The sequence below is a fragment of the Uloborus diversus genome, chromosome 2 (genome assembly GCF_026930045.1).
Source record: "Uloborus diversus isolate 005 chromosome 2, Udiv.v.3.1, whole genome shotgun sequence".
NCBI classification, from domain to species: Eukaryota; Metazoa; Arthropoda; class Arachnida; order Araneae; family Uloboridae; genus Uloborus; species Uloborus diversus.
Window position 1 is genome coordinate 184,120,320 of NC_072732.1, and position 27,499 is coordinate 184,147,818.

General features: G+C 32.3%; 1 protein-coding gene across 1 annotated transcript; it reads left to right on the forward strand.

Moving 5' to 3' along the window:
• The first annotated feature begins 920 nt into the window (after window positions 1–920).
• LOC129217549 (uncharacterized) lies at window positions 921–26,637 on the forward strand. The gene is made up of 10 exons (XM_054851873.1): window positions 921–1,044; window positions 3,883–4,001; window positions 6,049–6,194; window positions 10,030–10,191; window positions 12,227–12,357; window positions 18,790–18,892; window positions 19,812–19,943; window positions 20,194–20,279; window positions 21,378–21,464; window positions 26,287–26,637. The coding sequence occupies exons 1-10, from the start codon at window positions 1,019–1,021 to the stop codon at window positions 26,387–26,389; spliced, it is 1,095 nt and encodes a 364-aa protein (XP_054707848.1). The 5' UTR covers window positions 921–1,018; the 3' UTR covers window positions 26,390–26,637.
• The last annotated feature ends 862 nt before the right edge of the window (window positions 26,638–27,499 follow it).

Consider the following 27,499-nt stretch of genomic DNA (forward strand, 5'->3'; position numbering starts at 1 on the left):
TTGAGAATTTCAAGAAAAAAAAATGTATAGCAAGATTTTAAGAAGTTTGTCAGGCTTCCTAAAAATTCACATGTGACTTGAGAAACAAAATGTCAGTGTAGTGCTCCCAGCAATTTACACAGAAACTTTTTAAAAATCAGAATTGTAGCCAAAAAGCCCCTCATAACTTGTGTAAAGTTTGAGAAAAATTCAGCCAGACCAAAAATTTTTATTAATAAAAATACACAGCATGACCCATTTCACCCCACCTGACCCCATCAAGGTATTCCACACTTGAGTCGACTGTAGGCAGTACAATAACGCAAAAAAAGGAAAATTATGCAAAAAATGTTTTATTGGAAAATGACTGTGGTGTCACGAGTTTTTAAAACACGCTAAAACAACGTTACCGTAATTTTATCGAGATGAAGAGAGTTCTGAGACCGTCATTGAGAAGCTGTTTAAGGTTAGAATTACAAATGACTTCATAAAGCAATAAAATGAAAAGAGTAGAAATGAAGGAGATAAAAAGAAATACCAGAACACTAAATCAATTGTACAATTTGTACGCAGAGGAAAAATCTTCAACAATTTTAATTACACCATAAACAACAAAGAACGACCTTCATTCATTTTAAAAATTGAGGCACGATTTGAAAATTACGGTTGCCAATTTACTTAACAGAAATTAGCTTACTGATATCCAAACGACACATCAGACCATTAGCGTCAAAATTGAAACATCGTTGAATAAACTAAACGCAAATGAGCTCTAAAATTAAAATCATATACAAAATGACTTAAAAATACATTTTTAGCAAAATACTATCCCAAAAAACTAAAGAGAGTTGAAAGTTGAAATTATATCGTCGCCGCCGATTTGTAGATATGTTGCCATTTCTAAATTGTAAAGATTAGATTGAAATAAAAAACATGAAGGTAAACAAACCACAATCGCGGGATGTATCATGTGATAACAAAACTTTAACGGTTGAATATTGACTATCCATACCTTTTTCCTGAAATAAATTATTATTAAATGATCAGTATGCTGGAATCTACGGTGTAAGACTAGCGAAAACCTTATGTCAATTGTATTTCTTTTACTTAAATGTATTTATACTAGCTGTTGCTGAAGGTGCATGCTTTTCACGCATATAAAATTTATAATAGGTTCCTTCAAAGCCTAGAAACGATAGGAGGCACACGGGGCCATTGCTCTGAGTTCTCTTTAAAAATGGGACCTCACATAGTTGCGCTAATAGTTTTAGAAAATGCTAAAGTTTTCCTGCTTCAATGATTTTAAAAAAATCATAACCTCTTCTAAACTACTTGACACTAGTTACTAGATTCTGATAAATAAAGGAAGCATCTCATTTTTTTAAACGCTACTGTTATTTTTATTGAAATTTTGTTGGAAGTTTTTTTTTTTTTTAGCTTGGATAAGTCAAATTTTCAACTAACTACTTCAAATTAAAAAACCACTAACATTTTAATTGTTAGCTATCCTTGTTGTCAGTGGCAGAACTTTTTTTTTCAATTACTTTACTTTATTTTCGTTCTGCTAAATAAAATACGTTGGAATTTCAGAGTTCAAAGTTGTTCTGTTATTACTAATTTCTCTGATAAATGTTTTTCTGATTTCAGTGTTTTGTCCTGCATTTTTGGTTGAAAAAAAAAAACTTATTTCAAGGGATTTTTTCCATGCCAAACATAAGTTTCACTATATGCCTAAATTATCCCATAGCTATAGATGGGGGAATTTGAGTGTAGATATTACTGATTTCCCCGACAAAAAAATATTTTGTTTTGATTTAGCATTTTGTCCTGATATTCCTGACTTAAAAAAAAAAAAAACTTATTTTAAGGGATTATTTCCTCAGCAATTATCAGTTTCACTATATACCCGAATTGCCCCATGAAAGGGTGTTAATAACAGTTAGAGAGCAAAACATGATTTTAATAATCATCTTACTAAATTTAACAATCTTAGATTGAATGTAAGTAATATAAAAAATGTGATGAATATGATGAATAATTTTTATCCTTATTAAGATTAAGCTCACTTGCCCGAGTACAGGTGTGTCCTTGTTATTAAAAAGCAATGCAAATGGCAGATGCCTTTGCTGGGAATGAAGTAATTTGATCAAGAAAAATGAGCAAAAGGTATCTATTATGCAAGTAGTAAAGACACTTCTCCTTGCTATAATGTCAAAAAAATGGTCTAAATTATGTTTCTGGAGCTATAATGTTGACACATTTCCGGAGGAGAGTTGTGAACCCTATTCCTACTCTTAACGTAGGAAAGATGGCCCACAATTGCATGCTTAGTTCTCCAATTTCACAAATTTTGTGGGGGAGGGTATCACGAAATCCTTTTTCCATATTACAATTCAACATTATTTCAATTTAAATAAATAAAAAAAAACATTAGCTTCTGCACATTTACTCGTTTCTAAAGATTTCAATGCCAAATTTTTAATTTAGCTTTCAACTAAAGATGAAACACATAGAGGCAATTAGAAAATAAGTAAACTCAGAGCCCGATCATTCTGAGATTGCACATGGAACACATTTCTAATTCAGGGCCCCCCCTAGGGTCCGACTAAGATTTTTGAAGACAAGAGCACGAAATTAATTTTGTACTCTCTCCCTCCCCCCGCGTTCCCACTTATTCCATATAATGAAGCTTTAAAATATTTCGATTGTTGTGTAGAAGAAACACAACCATACTAAATGTGGTGGTACCTCCAACATTTAAAAAGTAGAAGAGCAGTATAAGATAATTGTATAAGACTTGGTTAAACTTTGCCCATGGCAGTAAGCCATAAATATCAAAATTATCTATGATATAACTTTTAATAGTAAATACAGACTAAAACTTGGAGTGGTTTTGGGATTTGCAAAGAGATCAAATTTTTAAAGGGAATTTTTATCAACAAATAGGAGATTTTTTCCTTGTCTTGGCACTTGCAAAAATATCAATTATATCATTGTACTCTAGATTCTACATGACATCATTAATTATTCTTAATTAGAATGATAAATTAAGGAGAATTTAGGCATCCCTGAAATCAAAGAAGAGGGGCCTGTGCCCTGCATGCCTCTGCGGTAATCAGGCTCTGAGTAAACTTATTCATTTTTAACATTCAACTTTTTATAGCATTTTGCTAAAAAGCCTTTTTCAAAATGCTATGTTTTTTGCTGAAGAGCATTTGAACTCAGCTTAAACCTTGAGTATTGACGATATCAGTTTTTTTCTTGGAAGAAAGATTGACTTTCCATGAATATATGGAGATAATGCAAAGTCAAACAGCATGTTACACACATTGAAGAATATTAGAAGTGGCCTAATTTATTTTTGTAATACTGTGTCCTGATTTTTTTTTTCTTTTTTTTTTTTTTTTTCCTTTTTTTTTTTTTTTTTTCAAAGCTGCTACTAGATCTTAAAGTTAGAAAAATGAGCAATTTGAAATCTTAAATAAAGCTTTGGCACTGATTTTTTTTTTTTTTTATTGTATGCTGTTTTTATTTCTCTATTAAAATAGTTGAAATGTATGTCTCACATTTGCCATTTCTGAGAGGGAAATAGCAATTAGAAAAGTTTGTTTCCTTATCCACTCCTTTTTTTCTCTATTTTTTTTTCCTTTTTAAACTCATGTTAATAAAAAAATTAATTTCTAAACTAGTGTATGAACTGAAGTTAATGTGCATAAGTATAATGAAAATAGCAACAAGACTGAAGCACAGCAAATCACACGTAGCTAATAGACACTAATAAGACTAAAGAGGTCATAGAACCTAAACTATTAAAAAGATAATAATAAAAAGCACCTTTTTCTGACCACTAATTGAATCAATGTTTTAAAAATTTATATATTAAAAGAAATTATTTCTTTTCAGTGAAGAACCTGAAAATCTGCCTACCTATCAGAAAGGTTTTCACTATGAGGACAAGATCCGGCAAATGCCGTACAGAAACTTTGGGAGAACTGGTCTTCAAGTCTCATTGTTAGGATTCGGTAAATTGTTTTGGATCTTTGGAATTCATAAATGGACTCGGAGATTCAAAAGAAAAACTTATATAATGTCAATTTGACTTTCTTATCCATTATAAAACAATGAAAACTTCAGGGTCTAAACAAGAGATTTGTTATAAATTGATCCCAATAAATGGAGTGACCTTAGGATTAGTGAAAAAGATTTAGTTTTATGGAGAAATGTTTTGTCAGTTTTAATGTTTGCATTTTGCTTTAATAGCATATAAAATTACTCGAATCTTTAAAAGTTTTAGCTGGATTTGGTGTCTCCCAAATTGTGGTACCTTAGACCCGTGCCCCATGTGCCAATGTCTTATTCTGGCTCTGCTTGTTAATTCAGTTATCAAATTTTTTGCATAGCAGTAAGTAGTACATTTCTTGAAATTAAAAGAATTTTCACTATCTTAATTTCATTCTCATGAAATGAATTATATCTTCTCAAAAATGGTTAAAAATCACTCAAAATGCACCTTGACAAATTTCCTGGAGATAACTATTAAGGCTTATAATTTTAAGCAAATTGTATGATAAACAAAGTTCATCACAAAAATTATTTGTTTCTTGTGACCAGGGTTGGCTTTCTGCCTGCAGAAACTAGTTTTTGCCATGCCAGTGGCAGAAACTGGTTATAACTGATAAAAACCGGCCGAAACTGGCAAAAACTTAAAAGCGACTTTAATAACTCAAATAATTACTAAATGATATTTGTTTAAATAAAATAAAAAATTAAACTTCATTTCATAATTTAAAAAAATAAAATCCTATGCTAGTGCCTTTGATTTAGTTTGGAACGGGAACTTTTCAATTGCAGATGCTTGTAATATTTGGATTAATCTAAAAAAGGACAAAAATTCATATGAGTGCTTAGGAAAGAGGAGTGACATAGAGAGTTAAACAGGCATTACTGATTGTAATTTGCTCCCTTATATGCTTCTTCTCAAGTGCTTGTGATTGAAATTATCATGTGCTTCAAGAAGAAAGTGCCAGAATTTTACTTGCCAATATTAAGCTAGACTTTGTACCTATTATCACAGCTTTGTGAAACAAATTGGCCCCATTTCTTGAAACTTATTTTTCCAATCAAATTTTTACCATTACCCCAATTACTACAAGTTGGGTCATTTAAAAATATGTAAAAGTTTCACAAAAATTGCCTGTTCCTTGATACATTGCCTGCTAGCCCTTCTGTTCAAAGAATATTCTAAAGTTTCTCATCTGTGCATATTGAATTGAGAAACTGGTTAGATTTTAGAAACCACCTTTTCTAAGGAGCAACTTCGGGGTCCAAACAATGTAACATTTGATTTTGAATTGAGGTAATATTGTAATTAAATTGTGCTTTGGTTAACAACCAATTGTCTTCTCCGTGCATTTTCTATTGTATGTCAATAGTTAATTTTTTGTCATTTTTGAGTTTTTGCCAGTTTCTGCGGCAAATGTGGCAGAAAGTGGTTTTTGCCATGCCAGTTTCTACCAGGTTTTAACCACCTTGGCAGAACCTGCTTGTGATCTACTGTGCCATATTTTTTGAGCAATCAGGATTGCTTATTGCTTTCATTTCACCATCCTTGGTGTTTGATTCCTTTTTCAGCTTGGACCTGGGACACCAGCACCCCCGCCCACCGGCCTATGCAGGCGCGGCTCCGAGCACTGCCTCCTGGAATCTGTTTCTCCTGGTCCATATCCTACACGCGCGCTCATACACACACACAACACACATGGATACGTGCATACACACAAGCCTACACATGCATGCGCGCGTGCCTACACATACACACACGCCTACACACACACAACTGTACACACGTAACCGCCCAGGAGGACAGGTAGGCTTGGGGGGGGACAGGAGCTGTTTCTAGAAACAATAGCCCCCAATGAGTAGAGCCCTGCCGCAACTCACGATTGCGAAAAACACAATTTGAATTCAAAATTTCAGAATTCAAACTAATTTTTTGTACTTTGTATTATAAGTTCAATGCCAAGTTTTATTCATGCATTCTTTTATGAATTCAGTAATTACTTTCTGCAGGTGGTTCTGAACTGGCATTTTGCCATGGTACACCCAAAGAGGAAGAAGGTATTATGACAGTGGTTGAAGCCATCAAGAGTGGCATCAATTACATCGACACAGCGCCTTACTATGGTCATGGAAAAGCAGAAACTGTTCTGGGAAAGGTGAAGTCATTTAAATACAAGTGTAAAAAACTACATATAAAGGTCTTTTATTTTTAGACGAGTGATTATCGTCCATCTCTCAATGTTTTACGATTTTCTCCAGTTGTAAGTTTTCCAATCAATCATCAAAAAGTTTCACTTTCTTCTCTATAGGTGGCACCCGTATTAGTCATCTACCAATGCCAGAGGAGTATTAAAATCCATACAGTGTATAAGAATACAGACTCAAACCCATTTTTCTCTCCATTGATGGGAATTCCAGGACAATCACGCTAGAGAGCCCCAAAGTCTATTTATCTTGGTTTTAAAAACATTTATCCAAATTATATGTTTTGCTACTACATATAGGTTTTTAGCATCAACTTGCCATAAAACTGCATTTATGGTCGATTCTGCACCATTTTTTTCCTAATTATACTTTGTAGGTATGCCAAAAAAGGCATATCATAGCTCCATTTTCTCAGCTTTTATTTGTTTGTTGTAAAAGTTCTTTTTTTTTTTGAATTATCTAATTTTGAAAAAATATTTTTTTTTTCAGTTGGCACTAAATTTAGTCAACACAAGGAATAATTTTTGTGTTTTCCGTAAAAGATTTTTTCCAATCAATAACTGGGCCATTCTCCAAAATCCTAAAAATATTATGTCCCTGTAGCCTAACACTAAAATTGTTTAACCCAGAAAGTGTTTTCATCTTTTTAATAGTTAGAAATATCTGATCTGATGTTATTTTACTCTTATAAAAACAATAACTCATTTAGTTATTTCAACAAAATTTTTTGAATAACCAGAAAGTCACACTTTTGGCGCGTCCCCATCCGTTTTTCAAATGGATTTAAATTATTTTAAAGTGTTATATCAACATTCCACAAATTGAATTTGTAGTACAAAATTAAGGGTGTAAAATAGCATTCTTCAAATAAATTTAATTATTTAAATCATCTAAGTACATCTCTTTAAACTTTGTCCCCAGGTTTTCATGTCATTTTCCTGTCCTAGGAATGAGCTCAGTTATTAAAGATAAAAAAAAAAAAAGGAATTTTTAATCTGCTGTTCTATAAAACGGTTTATCATCACCATTTTATTGGATTCCTTGAGTATTTTTTTAAATATAATTTGCTGTTCTCATTAAAATTTTGAAGTTCAAGAATAGAGTATGAAACATTTTTGCTGTCATTCTCCTGGACAATATTTCTGTTTTAAATAACCAAAAAATTTTAACTCTACTCATAGTGTGTAGTTGAATTAAGAGGTTAGAATAGAAAAATAACATTATTTACCTTAAATACAATTCTGGGCCTACATAACAGGCAAATTGTATGGAACTTGTCATACTCCTGTCCTAAAAATAGTGTCATACTCCTGTCCTTAAAAAAAAGTCAAACTCCTGTCCTAAAACAATCACTCTCCTAGCATTATTTCTCAAGCATTGCTAATGCATCCCATAGAATAGAAGGATATATTTCCATTACATTAGTTTGAAAATAAGATTGATTGAAAAAAAAAAGAAAGTTAAATTTGGCAAATGATAAATGAAAAATGTATCAGAGGAATAATTCTATTTTTATTTATTTATTTATTTATTTTTTGTTGTTGTTGTTCAGACAATGCGTTCCAAAAGAGTTTTATTGGTTAGACATTTGTTTAAATGTTGCTCGAATAGGTAAGTGAAGTTGCTATAAATTTCGCGTTTGCTTTAAATTAAAAGTAAAATATCTGTTAATACTGCTAATTCCCTTTCTGTTTTATGTTTCTATTTCCTGAACTATAAAAGGATTCGCAGGTAATGAGAATGTAACTTTTCTTTTTGTAAATTTGATCATACTATGCATGGCTAACTTAAAGAAAGTTTTAATATAGAAATCGATTTTTTTTCATTGAAATGAATGCCCGTTATTCGGAGTGTAAGCTATTCAGAGTGAATAATATGGAAAAACCTATATGGGACTTGTACTTGAAGAAATTGGGGTATCCGTTAAGGGAGGTTTTACATAAATTTTATTTTGTCATTTAATAACCATATTTTTTATTTAGGCTTCAGTTTTTTCTTTATTACTTTAGTTACATTTTAGATAACCCATCAAGAAATTTATTCTGTAACTCTCCTGGTGCTGCTTGTCAATCTCTTGCTGTATGAAAATTTGACCTCCTCTTTTGAGGGTGTAATATAGTTAAAGTGAGTTCCCTCTATTTTCCCCTTAATAAGTTCCTAACAAAGAGTAATAATATTTTTTTCAGATGTTTTTCAGCATTTTTATTTTTAAAAAACTTGGTGACTGAAAGATGTCAGGTTTTTGGAGAATCACCCAACTCAATGAGTAAAAATTTATTTTAGGAAGCTTTCCACATTTGCATAATTAATTTAACCCAGATGTTTCTGAAGATTTATAATTTTGATTTTTAAACTCAGTTTCTTCTATTACATCAGCAAGTAACTATTTATTAACTATTTTTGTAGCTTCTAAGTTTCAATTAAAGTAGAATATTTATTCTGGTCAATGCCTACGTAATTTGTAGCCTATGCATGTATTTATTCATTTTACAATTTTTAAAATGATATCATTCAATTCTCATAATTTATTTGTACAAAAATCAGGTATAATATTTTTACAACAACTGACAATTGCCAAGTTAAAAAATGTCAAAATATTTAATTCTCAGTTTGAGCAAAGTATGAAAAAGAGTTTTGGTTTGAAGTTATTTAGAAAGATTTGAAATTTTGTAAAACATAGAAAGAATGTTCTCATTTTGAATTCAAATTTTACAGGGTTCATACGCTCCTTCAAAACTCCTCCAATACTCCTTCATTTAAGAAATTTTTTTGAAGGGCCCTTCAAACTCTTTCATTTTGGTTTTAACTCCTTCAAAACTCCTTCTTTTTTAGATCAAGACTACATAATCTTCCTCTGTGACAGTAATTTAAAATACTTTGATCGACAACTTAACTTCGTCACAAGGGCGAAGGTATAAGATCGACTTTAATGTAGTAGTTTGATATATTTATTTATTTTCATAAAAAAAAAGATGTAATTTACAAATTTGTTATAGAATTCATAAAAGTTGAATGTGAAAATATTATTAGATGACTAAGATATTACATAAATGAAATAATACATGATTAAATGGTGCTTGGCTATTTTTTTTCTTCAAGTTTTATGATTATTGCTTTTCCCTCCCCAATGCTTTCAGCAGCACAAGTCAGTTTGTCTAACTATTATTTAAATATTTAAAAATACATAAATAGATGTACTACTATTTTAAGTGGGTTGTGTTAAAAAAACTATTGTTTAGTAAATCAGAGTTTTGGCATTGTAAAAAGAGAATTTATCCACAAGTGATGTGATGCCTTGAGGGAGACAGGCTCATGAAATTGTGACAAATGCAAGAGAGAGGGTGTCAAAAAGTGACACCACACAGTTATAATAACAATATGTTTAAGAAAAATATGACATATGACAAGGGAAGGAGTAAGGTGAAGTGTGAGAAAGTTTGAAAAGGGTCAAATATGTTGAAAAAACCGATTGCCTTTAAGGATAGCCCAAAAGTACTCCTTCAAAATCTCATTTTACTATTGCAAAACTCCTCCAAAACTCCTTCATTTTGTTTCTGAAATCGAGTATGAACCCAGATTTTAGAATGTCTTTCTTGCTAAGATTGTCAAATATGAGCTTTCAACTTTTATTCTAAAACATAAACACTAAAATAGTGTATAGATTTTATGTTGTTATAAAAATGTTTAATTCAGTGAAAATATTTATTCATGAAAGTAAGTCTTTGAGAATGAGCTCATGCAGTCAAGTGTTGCAAAACTTATGGATCAACTTCTTGTTTCTTTCAGGCCTTGAAGCGTTTGCCACGTAATGCCTATTTTATCGCTACCAAGGTGGGAAGGTATGGTCCCAATGTGGAGGAGTTGTTTGATTTCTCTGCTGATCGTATCACTCGCAGTGTGGAAGAGAGCCTAATTAGACTTGGGCTTGATGCTGTTGATGTCTTGTTGGTAAGTTCCCCTTGATAAGGATAGTCTTCTTAAAATTGTTTAATTTTGAACCAAATTTTTGTTAGGTGTTTACAACTCCTACAAGCATTCAAGCATTGCCTTTTCTGACTGCAATGATTATTTGTAGGTGATGCATTATTTTATAGAACTATTTTTTCTTAAAAAGCCTTCTTGTGTCATCAAGTTTGCCATATTTACATGTGCCATCATGTTTTAAATACTTAAGGTAAATCACTCATGCTCTTATGTTTATCTTCTGTCATTTCCAGTCTTTGAAGCTGTTAAAAACAGATCATTGCACAAAAACCAACTAATAGTTATTGCTCTAGCTCAGCGTTTCTTAATTTCTTTAATTAGTGGAACCCTTTTTAATGCTTACTTCTTTTGAGGAACCCCTGATTTTCAATAGTTTGCAGAGGCGTAGTCAGTATTCTGTGTTTCAGAGAATGCCCAGGTTCTTACCTCAAAGAGACTATCACATTAGCTATTCGTCATTAAATCGCTTATTAAATATACATAATTATAGATCAGTTTAATTATTGATGTTTGCTAATTATTATTTCTTATTGTAAAATACCAGTGCACTCCTATTTGTGATTCTGAGAAATACTCAGAATTTTTAAAAGGGATATATAACCTCAGAATTTATGCATGAGTTATATGATTAAAATATCTTCTTAATTAGGAAAAGAAATACTGATGTGCTTTAATTACAAAAGTGTTAATGATTTACTTAAATTTAAGTAGAAAAAGTTTAACCTTAAAATTATTGTTTTTTTAAATATATCTTAATTTTTAACTTTTTTTATTTATTTACAAATCAGAGTTTTTGATGTCACTGTTTTCCCTCAGACAGAACTAGAGTCGCTGTATATATAGGAGCTTTAGACAGTATTAAAACATTTAGACCCTCATGACCAGTACTCCTCCTTAAATTGGTCATCACTCGTTAAATACTTAAATTGTCCTTTCAACGAGTGCACATATGCTACCATATGCATACATAAATTTGCACTTATTTGAAGTCATTTTCTGAAAAGAAAAATCAAGACACAAGATTTTTAGCTTGCTAAATTAGATCATATCATATTTACCAACAAACATCAATATTGGTGGTCACTACTTGCCTCATGGTGACTAAATAAAAAAGAAAGCTATTAAAAATCTTAGTATCATTTGCCACTTAGTCGCCACTTTCTCCAACATCTCCTATGCAATTAATAAGCATTAATGCCATTAATTAGATGTATGAGCCTTTTTTCAATCTGAAGGCAGAATGATTTTTCTGCTTTTATAGCAATTTAAGTGCCAATTGCTTATTAAGTTTTTTTTGGGGGGAAGGGGGAGGAGGGTTACAAAAAAAGTGGCAACAAAAGAAAGAAAAAGAAAGAAAGAAAAGAAAAATGGAGCAGCAACTTACAAATTTGCTTCTACTCAGCTCTGATTCTCTCACAACTTTACTGGTGTGCTTTAATCAGTTTTTGTGTTGATGAAATGACACGCTGGTAGCTTCAAAAAAAAAAAAAAAGTGATCTTTGAATTTCTGCTTACTTATGCGAATTGTGGTTTATTCACAGTTTAGTGGACAAAATCATTAACCTTTTTTTAAAGAAATATATATATATATGTATTTACATTTGTGAATGGATGTATCTGTGTGCTTGATAGTGTCTGCACTCAGTCATACACTGAGTTCATAGGCAGTGTTGCCCATTGGGCATGCAGCCGGATCCAAAACACTTTCTTAACTGTTGTGCTGTCATGTCTTCATTTTTTCAAGTTTGAAACCAACTACTCAACTGAGACTCTGATAACTGATGACTATGAGATACTGATCAAGTTTTGGACATAGCCCAGGCTTTAGTGCAATTTATTTCTCCATTTTTATTATTTCATTTTCCACTTATTTTTCTTTTTGTTGTATATTTTATTTTATTTTTTTTAAATTTATTTTTATTTTGCACTTGTTGGAGCATGGATGTGTCAACAAAAGCAGTGATGGATCATTATTAGTTATTAGAGCTTGTCTTTTTAGGCTCATGACATTGAGTATGCCGCCAGCACAGACATCATTGTTAACGAAACTCTCCCTACTCTCCAAAAGTTGAAAGATGCTGGTAAAACTAAGTTTATTGGAATCACAGGGTACCCTCTCAGGTTACTAAAGTAAGTACAAAATGTCGTCTATCCAATTGTAGTTTTCATTCAGAATCCTTCCGTAATAGAATTATCAAAAAAGAGAAAAAAAATTATGGGGGGTGCAGGGGTCGAAGTAGTCCTATATTTCCTATATTTCCTATATTTTCAAAAAAAGCATCAAAATCGTCCTATATTTCCTATATATTTCAAAAATGTCCTATATTTCCTATATTTCCGTTTTTTACCCTATATATCTCTCTTAAAAAGAACAGCAAATAAACTTTCTGACATCGGATTTTTCGCTGAAAGTACGTGCCCCATCGAATTTTAAATTAAAAAACGCAACTGACTAAATCCTACAACAAACATTTTCTCTCATTTGCTACAGCAATGTGACGTCACTCTATAGTAGGTGGAGTTTCGAGAACTAAGTCTGAAGTTGGTTTTAAAATTTTGCGTTTGGGGGGAGGGGCAACAGCCCTTTGTTTTGTTTTCCATCATGGTTTTCGTTTTCATTGGTATATTTTTGCGTTCAGTGCATTTTCTGATCAGAATGTTCTGATTTTCTTTTTGCAATCTTTCTTTTTGTGGAATTTTGGGGTTGTGGAATGGTTAGTTCCTTATGATGTTAAAACGTAGTTTGTTGTAATAAGTGGAATTATAATGGCAAAATCACATCGCTTAAAAACATTTCGTGTGGAGTTGTTGAACCAGGAGGACAGTTCTACATATTTTGGTGCATGGTGCACTAAAGGAAAAGATGATTTTACAGCTTTTTGCCATTTTTGCAACTGTTCAGTGCCCATAAGCAATAGTGGATTTTCGCAATTGAGGCAGCATGCTAAAACATTCAAGCCTAAAAAAAACTCTGAAAAACTTCAGAAGGATCCTTCTTAAGCTCTGTTTGTTCTTAATACAAGTGGTAAAGGGTTCAGTTTAGATATAAAATCTAAGAGCAGTGGAATTAGTACTTGGGTCATGAGTGAGGAAGAAAAAATAAAAATTATCTTTGTTCAAATTTTGTTTAGTTATTTAGTCTATAAAGTACACCTTTTTCAAAAATTCTTTCAACTACAGGAAAGTCATTATAGATGTAAGGTATTTTGTTTGAGGTTTTTTTTAAACAAAATCATCGAAAAGAGTAACTGAATAATATATGATATGTATTATTTCTTTTTTTATTGCATAATTATTCATATAATGTGTCCTATATTTTTTGTGGAAAATGCCCTATATGTGACAAATCGGTCACTTCTACCCCTGGGGGTGGAAGAGAGATATTTGCAATAAAATTTTTGAAAATATCAGGAAATCGAAAAAAAAACTCTTTTAAATACTTATTGAGTACTTGAAAAAGTACGGTATAAAATAGAAAGAGTGCTGTTTCTGTCATCTACCTTTAAAAAGATGACTGTGGGATGTGCCATTAAAACTTTCATGGGCTTTTTTTTTTAATACATAAAATGAAAATTGTTAAAGGTTTTAAGTTGATATTGGCAGTGCCTCAATTTGTTTCAAGCGTAATTTAGTATCAAGTTAGACCAGTCCATGACACTTAGACTATAATGTTTGTAAGGAAACCTGCATATACTGTTTACAGAACATTGAAAAAATTTCCTTTTTCTCTGAATATAAACTGGTCTCTTCATCTAGTTAACAGGGTTCATATGTGTTCTTACTTTTATATTTTGCTTTATAAGTGCTTGCAAGTCCTTATTTTAATGTCCCAAGAGTTTATTTTTCCTGCCATTATTTAAAAAAAAAAAATCAGACAGGGTTTGCATTTAAAGCGCTATTTTACACAAATTCGAGGGAAAGGGACACAACTTCCGGGAAAATTTGGGTCCTGAGGACCCAGAAAACCCAAAAAATAAGAACCAGAAGAAAAAAAATGGGGAAAATGATGAAGATCTATTTAGTAATTGCATTTAAGCTTCAATCACCAGGAGAGTTAACAAAGAGGAATTAAAATGTCCCTATCTCTTCATCAGCTATACAAAAGTACACCTATTGTTGACTAGTTAATGGAGCTGTAGTGATAAGACTAGAGTTTACAGTGACCTCCTGGGCAGAACACAAGGAGCAAAATATTGCAGTTTACAGAGCCCATTGTACTGCTTTCTAAGAATAGGCTCTCCCTGAACTTTTATCTTGGGGAAATTCCTGAAAACAGCAAACAAGACTAAAAGTAAGAATGTGGTTTCAATGCAATCTTCAGGATTAATACAAGACAACTGTATAGTAAAAGCGCATCTATTTTGCATTCATGTAACCAAAATTACTTTTGAAAATCATTATTTTGCATCCTCAATAAAAGTATGGGAGAAAAAAAAATGGTGAACATTTTCCCGATTGCGCTTAACACAAAGTTCTGAATTTCACACATTTTTCTTGTTAAATTGCTTATGAATACTTGAATTTGATACAAAAACACTATAACCTTGTTCTATTTCTAGTAATTCAACTCTTTCTGATGGGCTATTTTTATTTGGACTAGCAAAAATCAGTAATTAATCGTTTACGCCATTTTAAAAACGGCGCGATTTTCAAAATAGCACAAATACTTAAGCAGATATTTTGAAAGAGTCAAAATAAAGTCAAATATACTAATTAAGAGATTGCAAATGAGAAATTTTCACACTCATGTGAGAGAATGGTTTGGTTTTTGCGATCGCGATTTTTGCGCTAGCTTTATTCGCTTGCGATTTCTTTCTTCTATTTCTATGTAATTGCCAATGATAATTGATACTACATGGTAGTTGGGGGGGGGGGGGGGGCTGTTCGGCGTTTTCACCTAGAAAAAATTCCAGGAAAACATATGTTAAAGTCGTGTTTTCTTGATCAATAAAGGCACTTGTTTTGTATTTTATGGTAAAATCCAGGCTAAAAGTAAATTTTAAGTGCTATAATCTCATTGTAAATGACCAAATAGTTTCTCCTATAACTAAGTCTTGCAAGTGTACTATTTGAAAATAATTTTACAATGATAATCAGAAAAAATAAGGGCGAAATTAACCAATGATTTAAAAAAGTTATGAAAAATACTAAATGTTTATTTCATAACTTTTTCAAATCACTATATGGATAGTTTTTTCCCCAAGTATACAGGTACAGTCAATTTGCGATAACTCGAACCTAAAAGGACCAACGAAAAACTTAGATTTATCGGATGTTCGATTTACTGCTAGTTTGGGTTTTCGACATTTTAATATTAAAAACCATTGAATATTTATATATTAACATGTACATATAACAGACAAAATTAGAGAATTTAAAAGCTTTTAAGCGTAATATGCACAGTTTAATCAAAAATATTGAGAGAAAAAAAATCAAAACATGGTTTTGATTTCAATACTGCTGGAACCACTTAAATAGAGCTGATTCTACTTCAGGAAAGGATCTTCCTTCGTTTCAAATTCAGATTCATGGATTCTACCACTTTAGAAGTTTCTCTTTTTCTTTTAATATCATTGACACAATACTTGTTTAGACATCTTTAATAGTAGTAAAGAAAATTCACTCTGTCTCTCAGGAACTTATCAGCAAATGATCGAACTAAAGAATGTAGGGGAACGCATCTTAACTTAGGTCAGCTTGTGAATAAAGGTACAATCAGCTGTCTTTGCAGCTTAAAAGCAAATTTGTAGTCCAGGAACATGTCAAAGTGTAAACAGTACGGTACAGCAAAAGAAAACAAGCCAACTCATTTCCGCACTCCTTCATCGCACATTGGCTCAACAGGTGCTCTTCTTGCTTTAGAGGTCTATTGTTCAGAAATTGCAAGTGAAGGTGGATTAATTTCTCTCATAGTCACTTGTTTCTTTCTTTTTTTTTCGTTCTTTCGAAATACATTTCGAGTCGTCTTTGAAAAAACTTCGAGTTAAAGGAAGTTAACTTTGAGATATTCAGAATAATTAGCATGGAATTAAAGTCAAAGGGGTCGGGACTTGATAGAAACTTTGAGTTATAGTAATATTCTAGTTATTGGACTTCAAGTTATCGCGAATTGACTGCATTTTTATATTATTCATTTATATGGTAAGATTTTATGTAAACTTTGTAATGTTGGTTCTGCAGAGCAGGGAAACACATTGGAGAGATTAAATGCTTTATTTCTAGATTACACATCCAACATCCTGCATTGCTGGTGGGGGGGGGGGGGGTGGCTCTGCCCTAGAGCAGAGCGTGTTTGCATAACAACATTTAGTGGCCCCATCTCTTGACACACTGTGCAAGCAAATACTTACTTTATAACAACTTGAATAGCTGATCGCTGCAGGCACTTAAATTTCTCAGCGTGTAATTAAGGAATTTATTAAAATAACCAAAAAATGAGGACAGCTGCTGCATCCGCTGCAGCAAAATCCATCCATCCAGTATTTGTAAAATGAAAAATGAAAGGAAAAGAATAAAACAAAACAATAGAAACATAAAACATTTTAGAGGAGGAAGTAAATTTTTTTAAAAAGAAGAAAATGTTTCTCCAAAAAGACGTAATGGAGACAAATGCAAAATCAAATAACTTGGTTGATGAGGCTGAAAAATCAAAGGACATTAACTTGCTTATTCAATCACATGAACTAAAGACAACACTAACTGCAGTAATACAGGATCTATTGATACCTTCTCATCATGAACTTTTATAGAGATGCGGACAGTTAAAAGAGGGAGAACTTTGTCTACACGTTTCAATTTAATATTGTTGAAAGTCTGGCCAGACATTTTAGTCATAGAAAGAATTCCAACTTCACGAGCATTATGACAGTTTATGTTTCCATCGCCAATGACTCCATTTGAAATAGAAATTATGTTTTCAATTGCAGGAAAGGGATCATGTGATGAAAACCACTCTAAAAGTTTTTTTATGTCTTCAGTATCTCTTTTTACACGTGAATCACTTGCATATACATGCTGATCTGTTGTGTTCATGCTTACATTAGCAAGATCTTCCAACCCCTCGCATACAGTAGTCATTGCATGCATGCTGTAGACCCATTTACTTATGACACTCTCCTGTGTGCTTCTTCCTCGAGCAATACCTCCGGCTGTTTTCATTGATTTCATCAGTGATTGCTCAATGATCATATCTGTCCAAGTTCCACAGCTGAATTTAGCAGACCTTCTAACAGTGAAAAATCCTTGCTTAAAACTTCTAAAAACACTAGGATCAATCAAATTTTCTAATTGCAGCGTGTCCTGGAGATACAAATGAGCGGATTTGGCGTAAAGAAAATGTCCTGATGAGTGAAAATAAGAAAGCATTTCTTTAACACAATTCAAATGAGCTTGCCAATCTCCCATGCGTTCAGCTCTGATGAACTCCTTTGAAATCGACACCATATGAAAATATTGAATCCATAATTTACCTTCCATAAATAACTCTGAACTACAGTTTTAGGCTTTATTTTATCGCTTTAGGGAGAGGGGGTATGACCCCTTGACCCATCCACTGAATCCCCTCCCGTTTGTGCATAATTATCTAATTTTCACACACAATCTTCGTATCCCCTATTTTTACAATAACACTTACCCTTTAAGAAATATTTGCGAAAAATCGGTTTTTGACCTTTGACCTTGAATAAAATTTTTAGCTCCACCGGGATCGATGGGGACTTCTGACACTTCACTTTAGTGTTGTCCTTAACTATATTGGTGTTAATTTCATAGTCAAAGTACCAAATTTGGGTACAAATAAGGGGTCTAAGGGGATTTTTTTTTAAAAATATGTCTTCAATGCTATTTTAAGCTATATTTAATAGCTTTAGGGTGGAGGGTATGACCCCCATGACCCATCCTCGGAATCCCCACTTGTTTGTACACAATTGCATACCTTTCAAACTTTGTAACCTCCATTTTTACGGTAACAATTATCGTTTAAAAGATATATATGAAAAATTAATTTTTTGACCTTTGACCTTGAATAAAATTTTTAGGTACACCGGGATCGATGAGGATTTTCGACATTTCATGTATAATGATGTTCTTAAGGTTTGTACCAATTTTTAGCTTTATGGGAATTTTTCCGAACTTTCGCTTTTTTTTGGTATATTTTGACCGGGCTATTACTTTTGCTTTGAAGAAGTGTGTAGGAACCCTGGTTAATCTAGAAAAAATAATTATAGGAGCTTAATGTTAAAAAAAAATGATGACAAAGATGGATAGGATCCTGTCTCTCCAACACTGACTACGAAAGCTTATTAATTTTTGTAAGCCTTGGTAAATGCAACCAGCTCTCTCTAAAGTGGAGTCAATACTTGCCATATGCCCAAATGCAAAATTTCTACATTTATTAACAAAAGAGGTCCTGTTTTAGGGATTCTTTCTTTGCTTTATTGTTTAGAATTTCTCTTGACTGAATGAAAAAATTACTGATTTTTATTAAAACTTAATTAAAACCATTATTAATAAATTATCCTAATTGACCATTAATTGTGATTAAATTGCTTCTGATCATTGCAGAGAGGTGTTGATGAAAAGTTCTGTTCAAATAGATGTCATTTTATCTTACTGTCGATGCACTTTGTTTGATGATACGCTGAAAAGTTACATACCTTACTTTAAAGTAAGTATACTTTACAGTGAAATTGAAAATGATTGCTTTTGTGCTGTAGTAACATGAAGTAAAACTGAAAAACAAACATATCTCTACATAGTATAAAATGGAGTCGCCAAAAAGCGTCTGTTTGTTTGAACGCACAAAACTTGAGAACTACCTGGCCAATTTCGCTGAAATTTTCACAGTATCTTCTTTTCAGTGCTGGAAAAATATGCAGACCAGATCCAAAAAAAAAAAAAAAAGGTGTTCTTCAGGCTTTGACATAGGATGTAGAAACTGAAAAGGGACAAGGAGTTCAACATTTTGGGTGAATTGGCATTTATTCATTATTATAGAAATTTTGTGAAAAAAGCTATGGGAAAGGGGGAGCATTAGAGGATCTTTCTTTTCTCAGTTTTTGAAAGTATAAGGAAGGTTAAGAAAGAACAATTATCCTTGAGACAAACACATTGTTTTATAGAGGTTTAAAACTGAGAAATATTTTTATATTGAAGAGCAATTTACATTATATGTAAATTCATGGGGGTCACAAAAAATCATTGCAGAGAAATTCATTGTTGTATCAGATATTGATTCAGTAATGTTCTACTGTATGTATATTCCAGATTCTTATTCGCAATTGTCATGAAATTGCATTGTTTTTCGTCAGTTTTCGTTTATTTTAAAACCTCCTGTTGACCACTTTCAATTAAAAAAAAGCTCCCTAAAAGCTAGCATAGCACCAGTAACTGTTTATAAGTTCTCAACTACTAAAATGCTTAGAGTGAATTCAAGGAGGTGGTGAAGGGGGCGACATATGCTAGCATATTTGATTAGGAGCAAAATAATTTGTGACAAAATAACAATACATGGCTTGCATTTAGTAAATAATATTGTACATTTACATAATATTATAACCATCTTAAACATTTTTTTCTGTCAATAGGAAAAAAATGTGGCTGTGGTGAGTGCTGCAGGCCTGGGAATGGGTCTCCTAACAAATGGTGGTCCTCCAGATTGGCATCCTGTTGAGGTGGAAATAAAAGAAGCATGTCGTGAAGCTGCAGAGTATTGCTCCGTGAGTTGCATTTTCATTTTGTTAATCGAGGAAGGGAATGTAGGAACGTAGGAAACATAGGTGCAAACGAGTCAGTTTTTGCATCAAGTTAATCATACTAAGAAAATAGTAAAAATCATATTACATTCAGTATACTTAAGAAAATAAATTAGCGTGAGAGTTTGCTCATTATTTTTGATAACTTTTAACATAAGACAATTTAATAATCATTTTTGTGTGCACATGTGTTAAATGCTTCTTCTTTCAGTAGGCTAGAAATGTAAATATTGCCAAACTTGCAGCCCATCATTGCTATGTTCAACCTGACATTAATGTTCATCTGATAGGAATGGAGAAGTAAGTTTGACGTTTTTTCTTTTGCATTTGTTTTACCTCTCATATTTGTAGGACATCAATTTGGCTCAATAAATATTTGACACAAATGAACTAACTCTGTTAGCATGCTGTACTCTAGGTTAAATATAATTATAGGTTCTTACAGGCCTGTTATTTGGACAATCTTAGGGGGCAGTGGGTGGCAATTGATCGACCCCTCGGATTAAAAAAAAATAATTATGCATGTTTGTATATATTTTGCTTTTTTTTTCCAAATAAAATGTATTGAATAAACACCCTCTTTGTCCTCCTCCTGAAATATTGGGCTGGGCTTTTATTGACGTGAATTCCTGTATATCCGCCAAGTTGAATGGCACAGGTACCACTTCTAGAGAAAATCACAGGTAACCCACAGAAATAGAGCAGCAAGTTACCGCACCAAAGCCAGTGCTAAGGTAGAACCACAGAAATGTTTAATTACCTACTTGAACATATAAAATTGTTTTTGAAAATAAAATAATGAGAAATAAGCAGGTTTTTTTTTTCTTTGAGAAAATGTAAATTTTTGTATAAAACAAAACAACTTTGCAAATCTTTTGCAGTGGTTAAAGTTTAGAAAAATATCTTGTAAAGATTTTTTTAATGTGTAGAAATTTTCTTGCCTGGTTGTGACGACCTATTTGTATTGCTGCAAAATGAAATATTATTTAAGGTTTGACATTAAAATGATTGTGACTTAAATAAAATAAAAAGATTCAATAGTTGAATGTACTTCATTAGTAAATCGAACAAGAAATCAGTGTGCTATGAGGCTAAAGTGGATCTGCAGTTTAAAAGTTTGGAAGCCCTTGATGTTGGCAATTTGGAAATCCTCCCTTCCCTCCCCTAAAATGCCCTTTGTCCAAATAATACCAGTATTTATTTTTTTATTTTTTAGATTACAAGTTAAATGCACATTTAGTAAGCTTAAAAAAATTCTATGTTGTTTCTAAATGTAGCTGCACTAAGTAATTTATTACTCATCCCTAAAATAATGTCTATTTAAATATTTACTTAGTATTTTCCTGTCGGATAAAATCTATAGACAGTAAATTGAATAATAGTCATTTTATTTTTTAGGAAACATCTCTTAGAAGTGAATTTGGACACCCTTTTCAATGGGCTCACTCCACATGAAATGGCGGTAAAGGAAGAAATTTTTCAAAAGTAAGTTTAAGTAGTTTTTTGATTTTGAAAAACGAACAAAAACTTTTCGAGAAGGCTCAGTTTTTAAGATTATTTGTCTTGTTCTATTGTACCATCTCAGGTTGCCTTGATTATAATGTCCATAATGTTTTCTCACAGTTGACTAGTTCTCTACTGAACACTCAATGATAGCAACATCCTGAATGGTTTGGCAACGCTAATATTCATGCAAAAACGTTATTTTAACCATATTAAGGATGAAGTTGCTAAATCACATTGCAAAAAAAAAACATAATTTACACATTAAATCAATTTATTTAGTTACTTTAATGTTAATTTATTCCTTAGTTTAAAAAATCATTTAAATTAATAAGAAGCTGTAAGTTAATGTCCCAAGTTGGGTTGATTAAATAAATGGTTTCCTGTTTTAGGGAATACTTTTGCTAAAATAAATCAATATAGCTCTCATTTCGCCTAGGTAAAATACTTTCTGTGCTGTCATTCAGTACATTTTATTGACAATAGGGAAAAAATGGTAAATTTTTAAATCTCTTCCTTTATAGAACTACCGCAATTTCGGGTAGATAAGCCGCAGCTTATGCGCATTTTAAAGTTGAAATTTAACATCTGCGGTGTATCTGAAGGAATTCCCCCCCACCCCCACCCTTCTTTTCTAGTGCTTTTCATGTTCGCCCAATCGAGCGGCAATGTTAAAATTCATTAAAAACAATAGTAGAACTCTCAAATTGCAACATGAAACAGGTTTTTCATTAGATTTAATTTCTCACTCTCTTAAACCTGCGTTAGTTTGCACCGATTGTACCGCTAATGTTGTTCTTTCCAGTGTTGCCAGATTCGTGATGGTAACATACATTTCACAAGCCTGAAAAAGGGAGGAATAGCTAGCTTGTCTGAGTTAGAGTCCCTACAGTCTGAGTAATTTTTAAAATGTCTCAATGATGATAAATTAAAAAAAAAAAGAATCAATTGATAAAGGGTGAACAATTTTTTGATGAACTGCTAAGTATAACACAATGATTTGAAAACTTCTCATCTAACCAATAGGGCTCGACCGATGGCATTTTTTGGCCGATGCCGATTGTTGGCCGATTGTTCAAGGATGGCCGATGGCCGATTGTTTTCCTCCAAATGGCCGATTGCCGATGGCCGATGCCGTTGGCAAAAAAAAAAGAAAAAGAAAAAAAAATCAAACAGAAATAAATTGATAAGATTGTCATGGATTTAAAGGATCATTGATTCATTTCACTTTACTTCCTTTCTACGAATAAAGAATTGTAATCACAAAAAAGAAAAAAAATCAGATTTCGACCTAAATTTCTATTTTACTATCACCAAATTTATACTTCACAAGTTTTTTCGGCACATCTGCACATACATATGTACTTAAGAACATATAGATAACCAAATATCCATTTTGAACGCCTCCTCAGTTAATTATCGCAAATTCTCTTGTGATGTCTTCATACGCGTAAACTTGCGTCACTCAAAAACGTTATGAAATAGTAAATTGAAAACTTATAGGTACGTAGTATGATCTAAAAGTTCGAGGTCAAGTTGTATAAAACCTTACCCTGAATAGTTCACATTACCGAAGCATATATCTATCTACAAAATAGTCACCTTGAACGATTATGCACTTCTGCCAACGTTCGTATAGCTTTTAGAAGCACTCCTGGAAGACATTTTTCGCAAATTCCTGTAAGGCCTCTTGCGCTGCTGCTTTAACTTCATCGTGGGGAAGATGGCGACTTTCATGTTGAGGATGCACGGTTCGATTGGTCAACACTCTGATATGACAAACAAATAGCATAACGTTTCGGCGGACTTAGCTCCGTGTGACTTTTACCTGTTCCCAGCAAAAAAAAAAAACATTTGCATAGACGCCGCTTTTTTCTGTCAGGAGAAGATGAAGCTGCATCATAGAAGCTAGCGAAAAATGGCTTCCAGGAGTGTTTCCAAAAGTTATATGAACACTGGCAGAAGTACATAGTCCCTTAAGGCGACCTTTTGAAGGTGAATGTACTTCGGTAATGTGAACTATTCTGGTCAAGATTTTATACAGCTTGTCCCCGAACTTTTGCATCGTACTACGTACAATCTGTATAGGGTGTAGTTATGCTTCTCCTTTTTTGACTGCTGTATGATGAAAGAGAAAGAACAATAGCCAACAAAAGAAGGAAGAAAAACAAAGAGACTGTTTAATAACCAATTGATTTGGTTTTTTTTTTTTTTAATTGAGTATATAACTAAGATTTCAGTAATGTTGTAATAATGTATGGATTTAGGTACACTAAACATAGTTAAAAAAAATTAAATTACGTTGTTTAATCATTCAAAAAAAAAAAAAAAAATAAGAATAGAACTATGAAACCGTCAACAAATTACGCAATTAAAGTGGAAAGATTGCACGTAGACATTTTTTAGTTATCAAATTAAACAAAAAAGGTAACAGATAAATTACAATATTAAATCAAAATAGTAATATTTTTATACTTATTTAAAATTTATGAATATAAAAGTTATAACAGTGACATACATTTTGCTGAAAAAAAAATAGCCATGAAAAGAGCAAGGTTCTTAAAACGCAGGTACAATAAACAAACTCAATATTTAATAACTGAATTGACTGACTGACTGTCCTGACTGAACTGACTGACTCACCAAGTTAATAACTGAATACATATACTACTTGATCTGATGTTTGCACACATAGTATTGAACAATTTGATTGTTTAATGTTTTATGAAGCTTTACAAACAAGTTCAAATTAAATTTTTCAATTTAACAATAATTTTCTGAAATTTGAAAAATTGCATAATAGAAAATCCTTGAAACTTTTCTATAAAAAACGAAAATAACTTATTCATTGATTTTATATAAATACATAAAAATAGTTACTTACAACAGAAAAAAAAATCAATCGCTATTAATGATGCAAAAAAGATGGCAATTTACGAAATATAGGTGAAACAAGTATGATAAATACGCAAAATGACATTTCTTGACCAAAATAAATAATCGCTAAATATTTAAGAAATGCTTGAAACGACGAGGATGGGTTAGGGGGGTCACCCTCTGATTTTGGAGTAAATCACACTTCGGCCCCAACCTCTGCCTCATTTTTTTAGTACAGAACAGCTACCACCAACGCCTCGGAAGAGTTTCTAAATTTACTTCAGCACTTCCGAAAAAAAAAAATCAAAAGTCCCTTTGATTTGCGAATTATTTCACCATTCAAAACGTCTTCAATCAATTTCTTACATTAATGCCCTAAATTCTTTCTAAACAATAGATAAAGTTTGAAAAAAAAAATCTCCAATTTTATGAATGGTGTTAGTTTTAAACAACTCAGAAATACAACTAGAGTTTAATTTCAGAAATTGAGGGAGTGGGAGGAGGAGCACGCAAGTGTTCTCGGAAATTCAAAAAATAGTCGTAAAAATAGAGTTCAAAATAATCATAAACATTGAGCAGAAAACCCTTTCAAAACTTGCACCCGAGTTTGTTTTGACGTGCAATGGCGGATTTAAAATATAGCAAATGTTGCAATTGCGCGAGAGGCCCCATAACCATAGGGCCACCGAATGAGTTACAAAAATGCGAATGAGAAATGTTTTTCAACTTCTGTGATCCCCAAAATGTATTTCGACGGGCCCCAAACTTGTAACTCCGCCGAAGCGATACAGAAAAGACTGCATTATTGTGATGCATATTACAAATATCGAAAAATTAAAAATTACCGTCGGTTCAACGGGAATCTAATAAAATGACACAAAAATCGGTTTCGCTATCTCATATTTGTTTCCATGGTCTCCAATTCGGCAATATATCAAAAAATGATCGTCAGTCTGAGACGCTATATTAGTTTTGCATTGAAATAAGAAATAAATAGCCACAAAAAATGAGTAAACAGGCTTTTCAGAACACCCGATCGAAAACAAAAAGGGAATTGCACAACTGGAACGTCCGCAAACCCCACATACGAAACTTTAACCTTCTACAGATTATCCTTTTTGAGTTATGACTTATGACAGATACATACGTACATCCTGCTGCAAGAAACAACGCAATAATTAACTTGTTTGGTACCTGAATGTAGTATTAAAAACTCTTCTAGGGATGACTAAAAATAGAAATTCATACTGAAATTTAAGTAAATAATTTTATATGAAAATAACAACTCCATTTATTTTGTATTAAAAAGTAAAACAGCAAAGGTCGGTTTTTTTTTTCAAAATCATCGGCCAATTCCATCGGCTTTTCGATGTTTTTTAAGGCCGATGGGCCGATGTTTCCCGCAAGTTAGCATCGGCCGCCGATGCCGATGCCGATGGCTAAATTGTTGAACCATCGGCGCCGATGCATCGGTCGAGGCCTACTAACCAAATGTAGATGTCATCTGGCAACACTAGTTTTTTGTGTAAAACCGTAGCATTTTCTGACCTTTTTTTTTTACACGAAGTTTATTCCATTTCTATCTGTCAGCAAGTGCAGTTGCTTGTTACAGTTTTGTTCCAACTATAATAAATGATCGCATCCGTACATATGTATATATATATATAGAGAGATATATATATAGAGGGGGCGGGGTGCCATGTTTTGATACGCTCTTCTGCGGCGTATACGATGGGGCGGCTTATCCGATGAACTTTTGTTTTTAGTTAGTAAATTATTGCATGTGCAGCGTATACGATAGGGCCGCTTATCTACACGAAATTACGTTACATAACAAAATTGTTTAACAAGACTAGTATTTATACTGCATTATAAATTTCATGTATTTCTGATGCAACTTAAATTTTCTACATTTTTTCCATTGCAGATACTTTTCACCCCTTCCAAAGAACCATTGGGAAGATAAGGATGTTATTAAGTACTGGGAAGAGCTGAAAAAAGTATCCTCTTCGAGAACTTCACCTACATGAACATACTCCAGCCATTGTACTGCTCTCTTCAAAGTGGTGCCTGTTATATTTGTACTGATGATGGGAATTAATTCCTTGCAATTCAAATAATTGAAGCTGCTTTGTATTTTCAGCTGTATGATGTCCCAATCAATTTTGTAATTAATAATTTACATTGTTGCAACTGTTGAAAAATGTGCAATTGCTCAAACGTTATTTATTGTATATGTGTATACAGTTCATGAGAATAATAAATAAAATTTAATTTATTTTCCAGAACATGTCAATATGTTACAATGCAAGTTTCCTGGGGTTTAAATCACTACTGTCTTGTTTGACTACCTTCTTAATTTTAAGAACTCAAATATTTTTCCGATCAAAAAAATATATAATTACTTGCATTAACGTATATAACTAAAGTTAGCTAAAATATATTAACATTTTTTTTTAATCAACAAATGTACTAAATAAAAAACCAGTACTGTTGTACTGATCGGCTTAATGAATTTGTAACACAATGAATTACAGTAGAACAAGTTTCAATCATGTCAGCACCGTTGAAATGAACTGATACTACCCCCCCCCTAACCTAATTGAAAGCTCTAAACAAACATTTTTGATAAATTTAAACATCTAAAAAATTACTATACTGGGAATAATTTATTAATTTTCAAGTTATTTTTTTCTGTTCACTTTTACAAAAAAATTAAACAAGTCTGCTAGATTAACAGTTTACTATGTGTCAAAATTACATTCAAGAGACGTATATGAATTACCGCTATACAATCTACTATTATTTTTTAAACGCCAGTAATTTATTTTTAATATTTTCTTAAACTAACCAAAGCTGAAGTTATGTCGTTTGCATAACTCAGCATTTAGTTTCAAGTACATGCATGAAAAATATTACATTTTTGAATTTAAAAACAAAAGGATAATCCAACCTCTCTTTTAGAAGCAAATTTAGAAACTGAAAAAAAATCTAGCCAAATTAATTTTCACTCGGTTTACCAGCTTTGGTGAAAGTAAGGAAATACTGTTTGTAACTATGAAACTTTCTATTTACATAGTGCCATCTTGTAATCATGGTAATCTGCATACAAATAAACAAAATAGGTCAACAGAGTTTTT

Coding starts and splice junctions, on each gene's coding strand:
- LOC129217549 (XM_054851873.1), top strand. CDS start 1,019: ATGATCAGTATGCTGGAATCTACGGT. Junction 6,195..10,029: donor CAGAAACTGTTCTGGGAAAG/GTGAAGTCATTT, acceptor TGTTTCTTTCAG/GCCTTGAAGCGTTTGCCACG. Junction 12,358..18,789: donor TACCCTCTCAGGTTACTAAA/GTAAGTACAAAA, acceptor TGATCATTGCAG/AGAGGTGTTGATGAAAAGTT.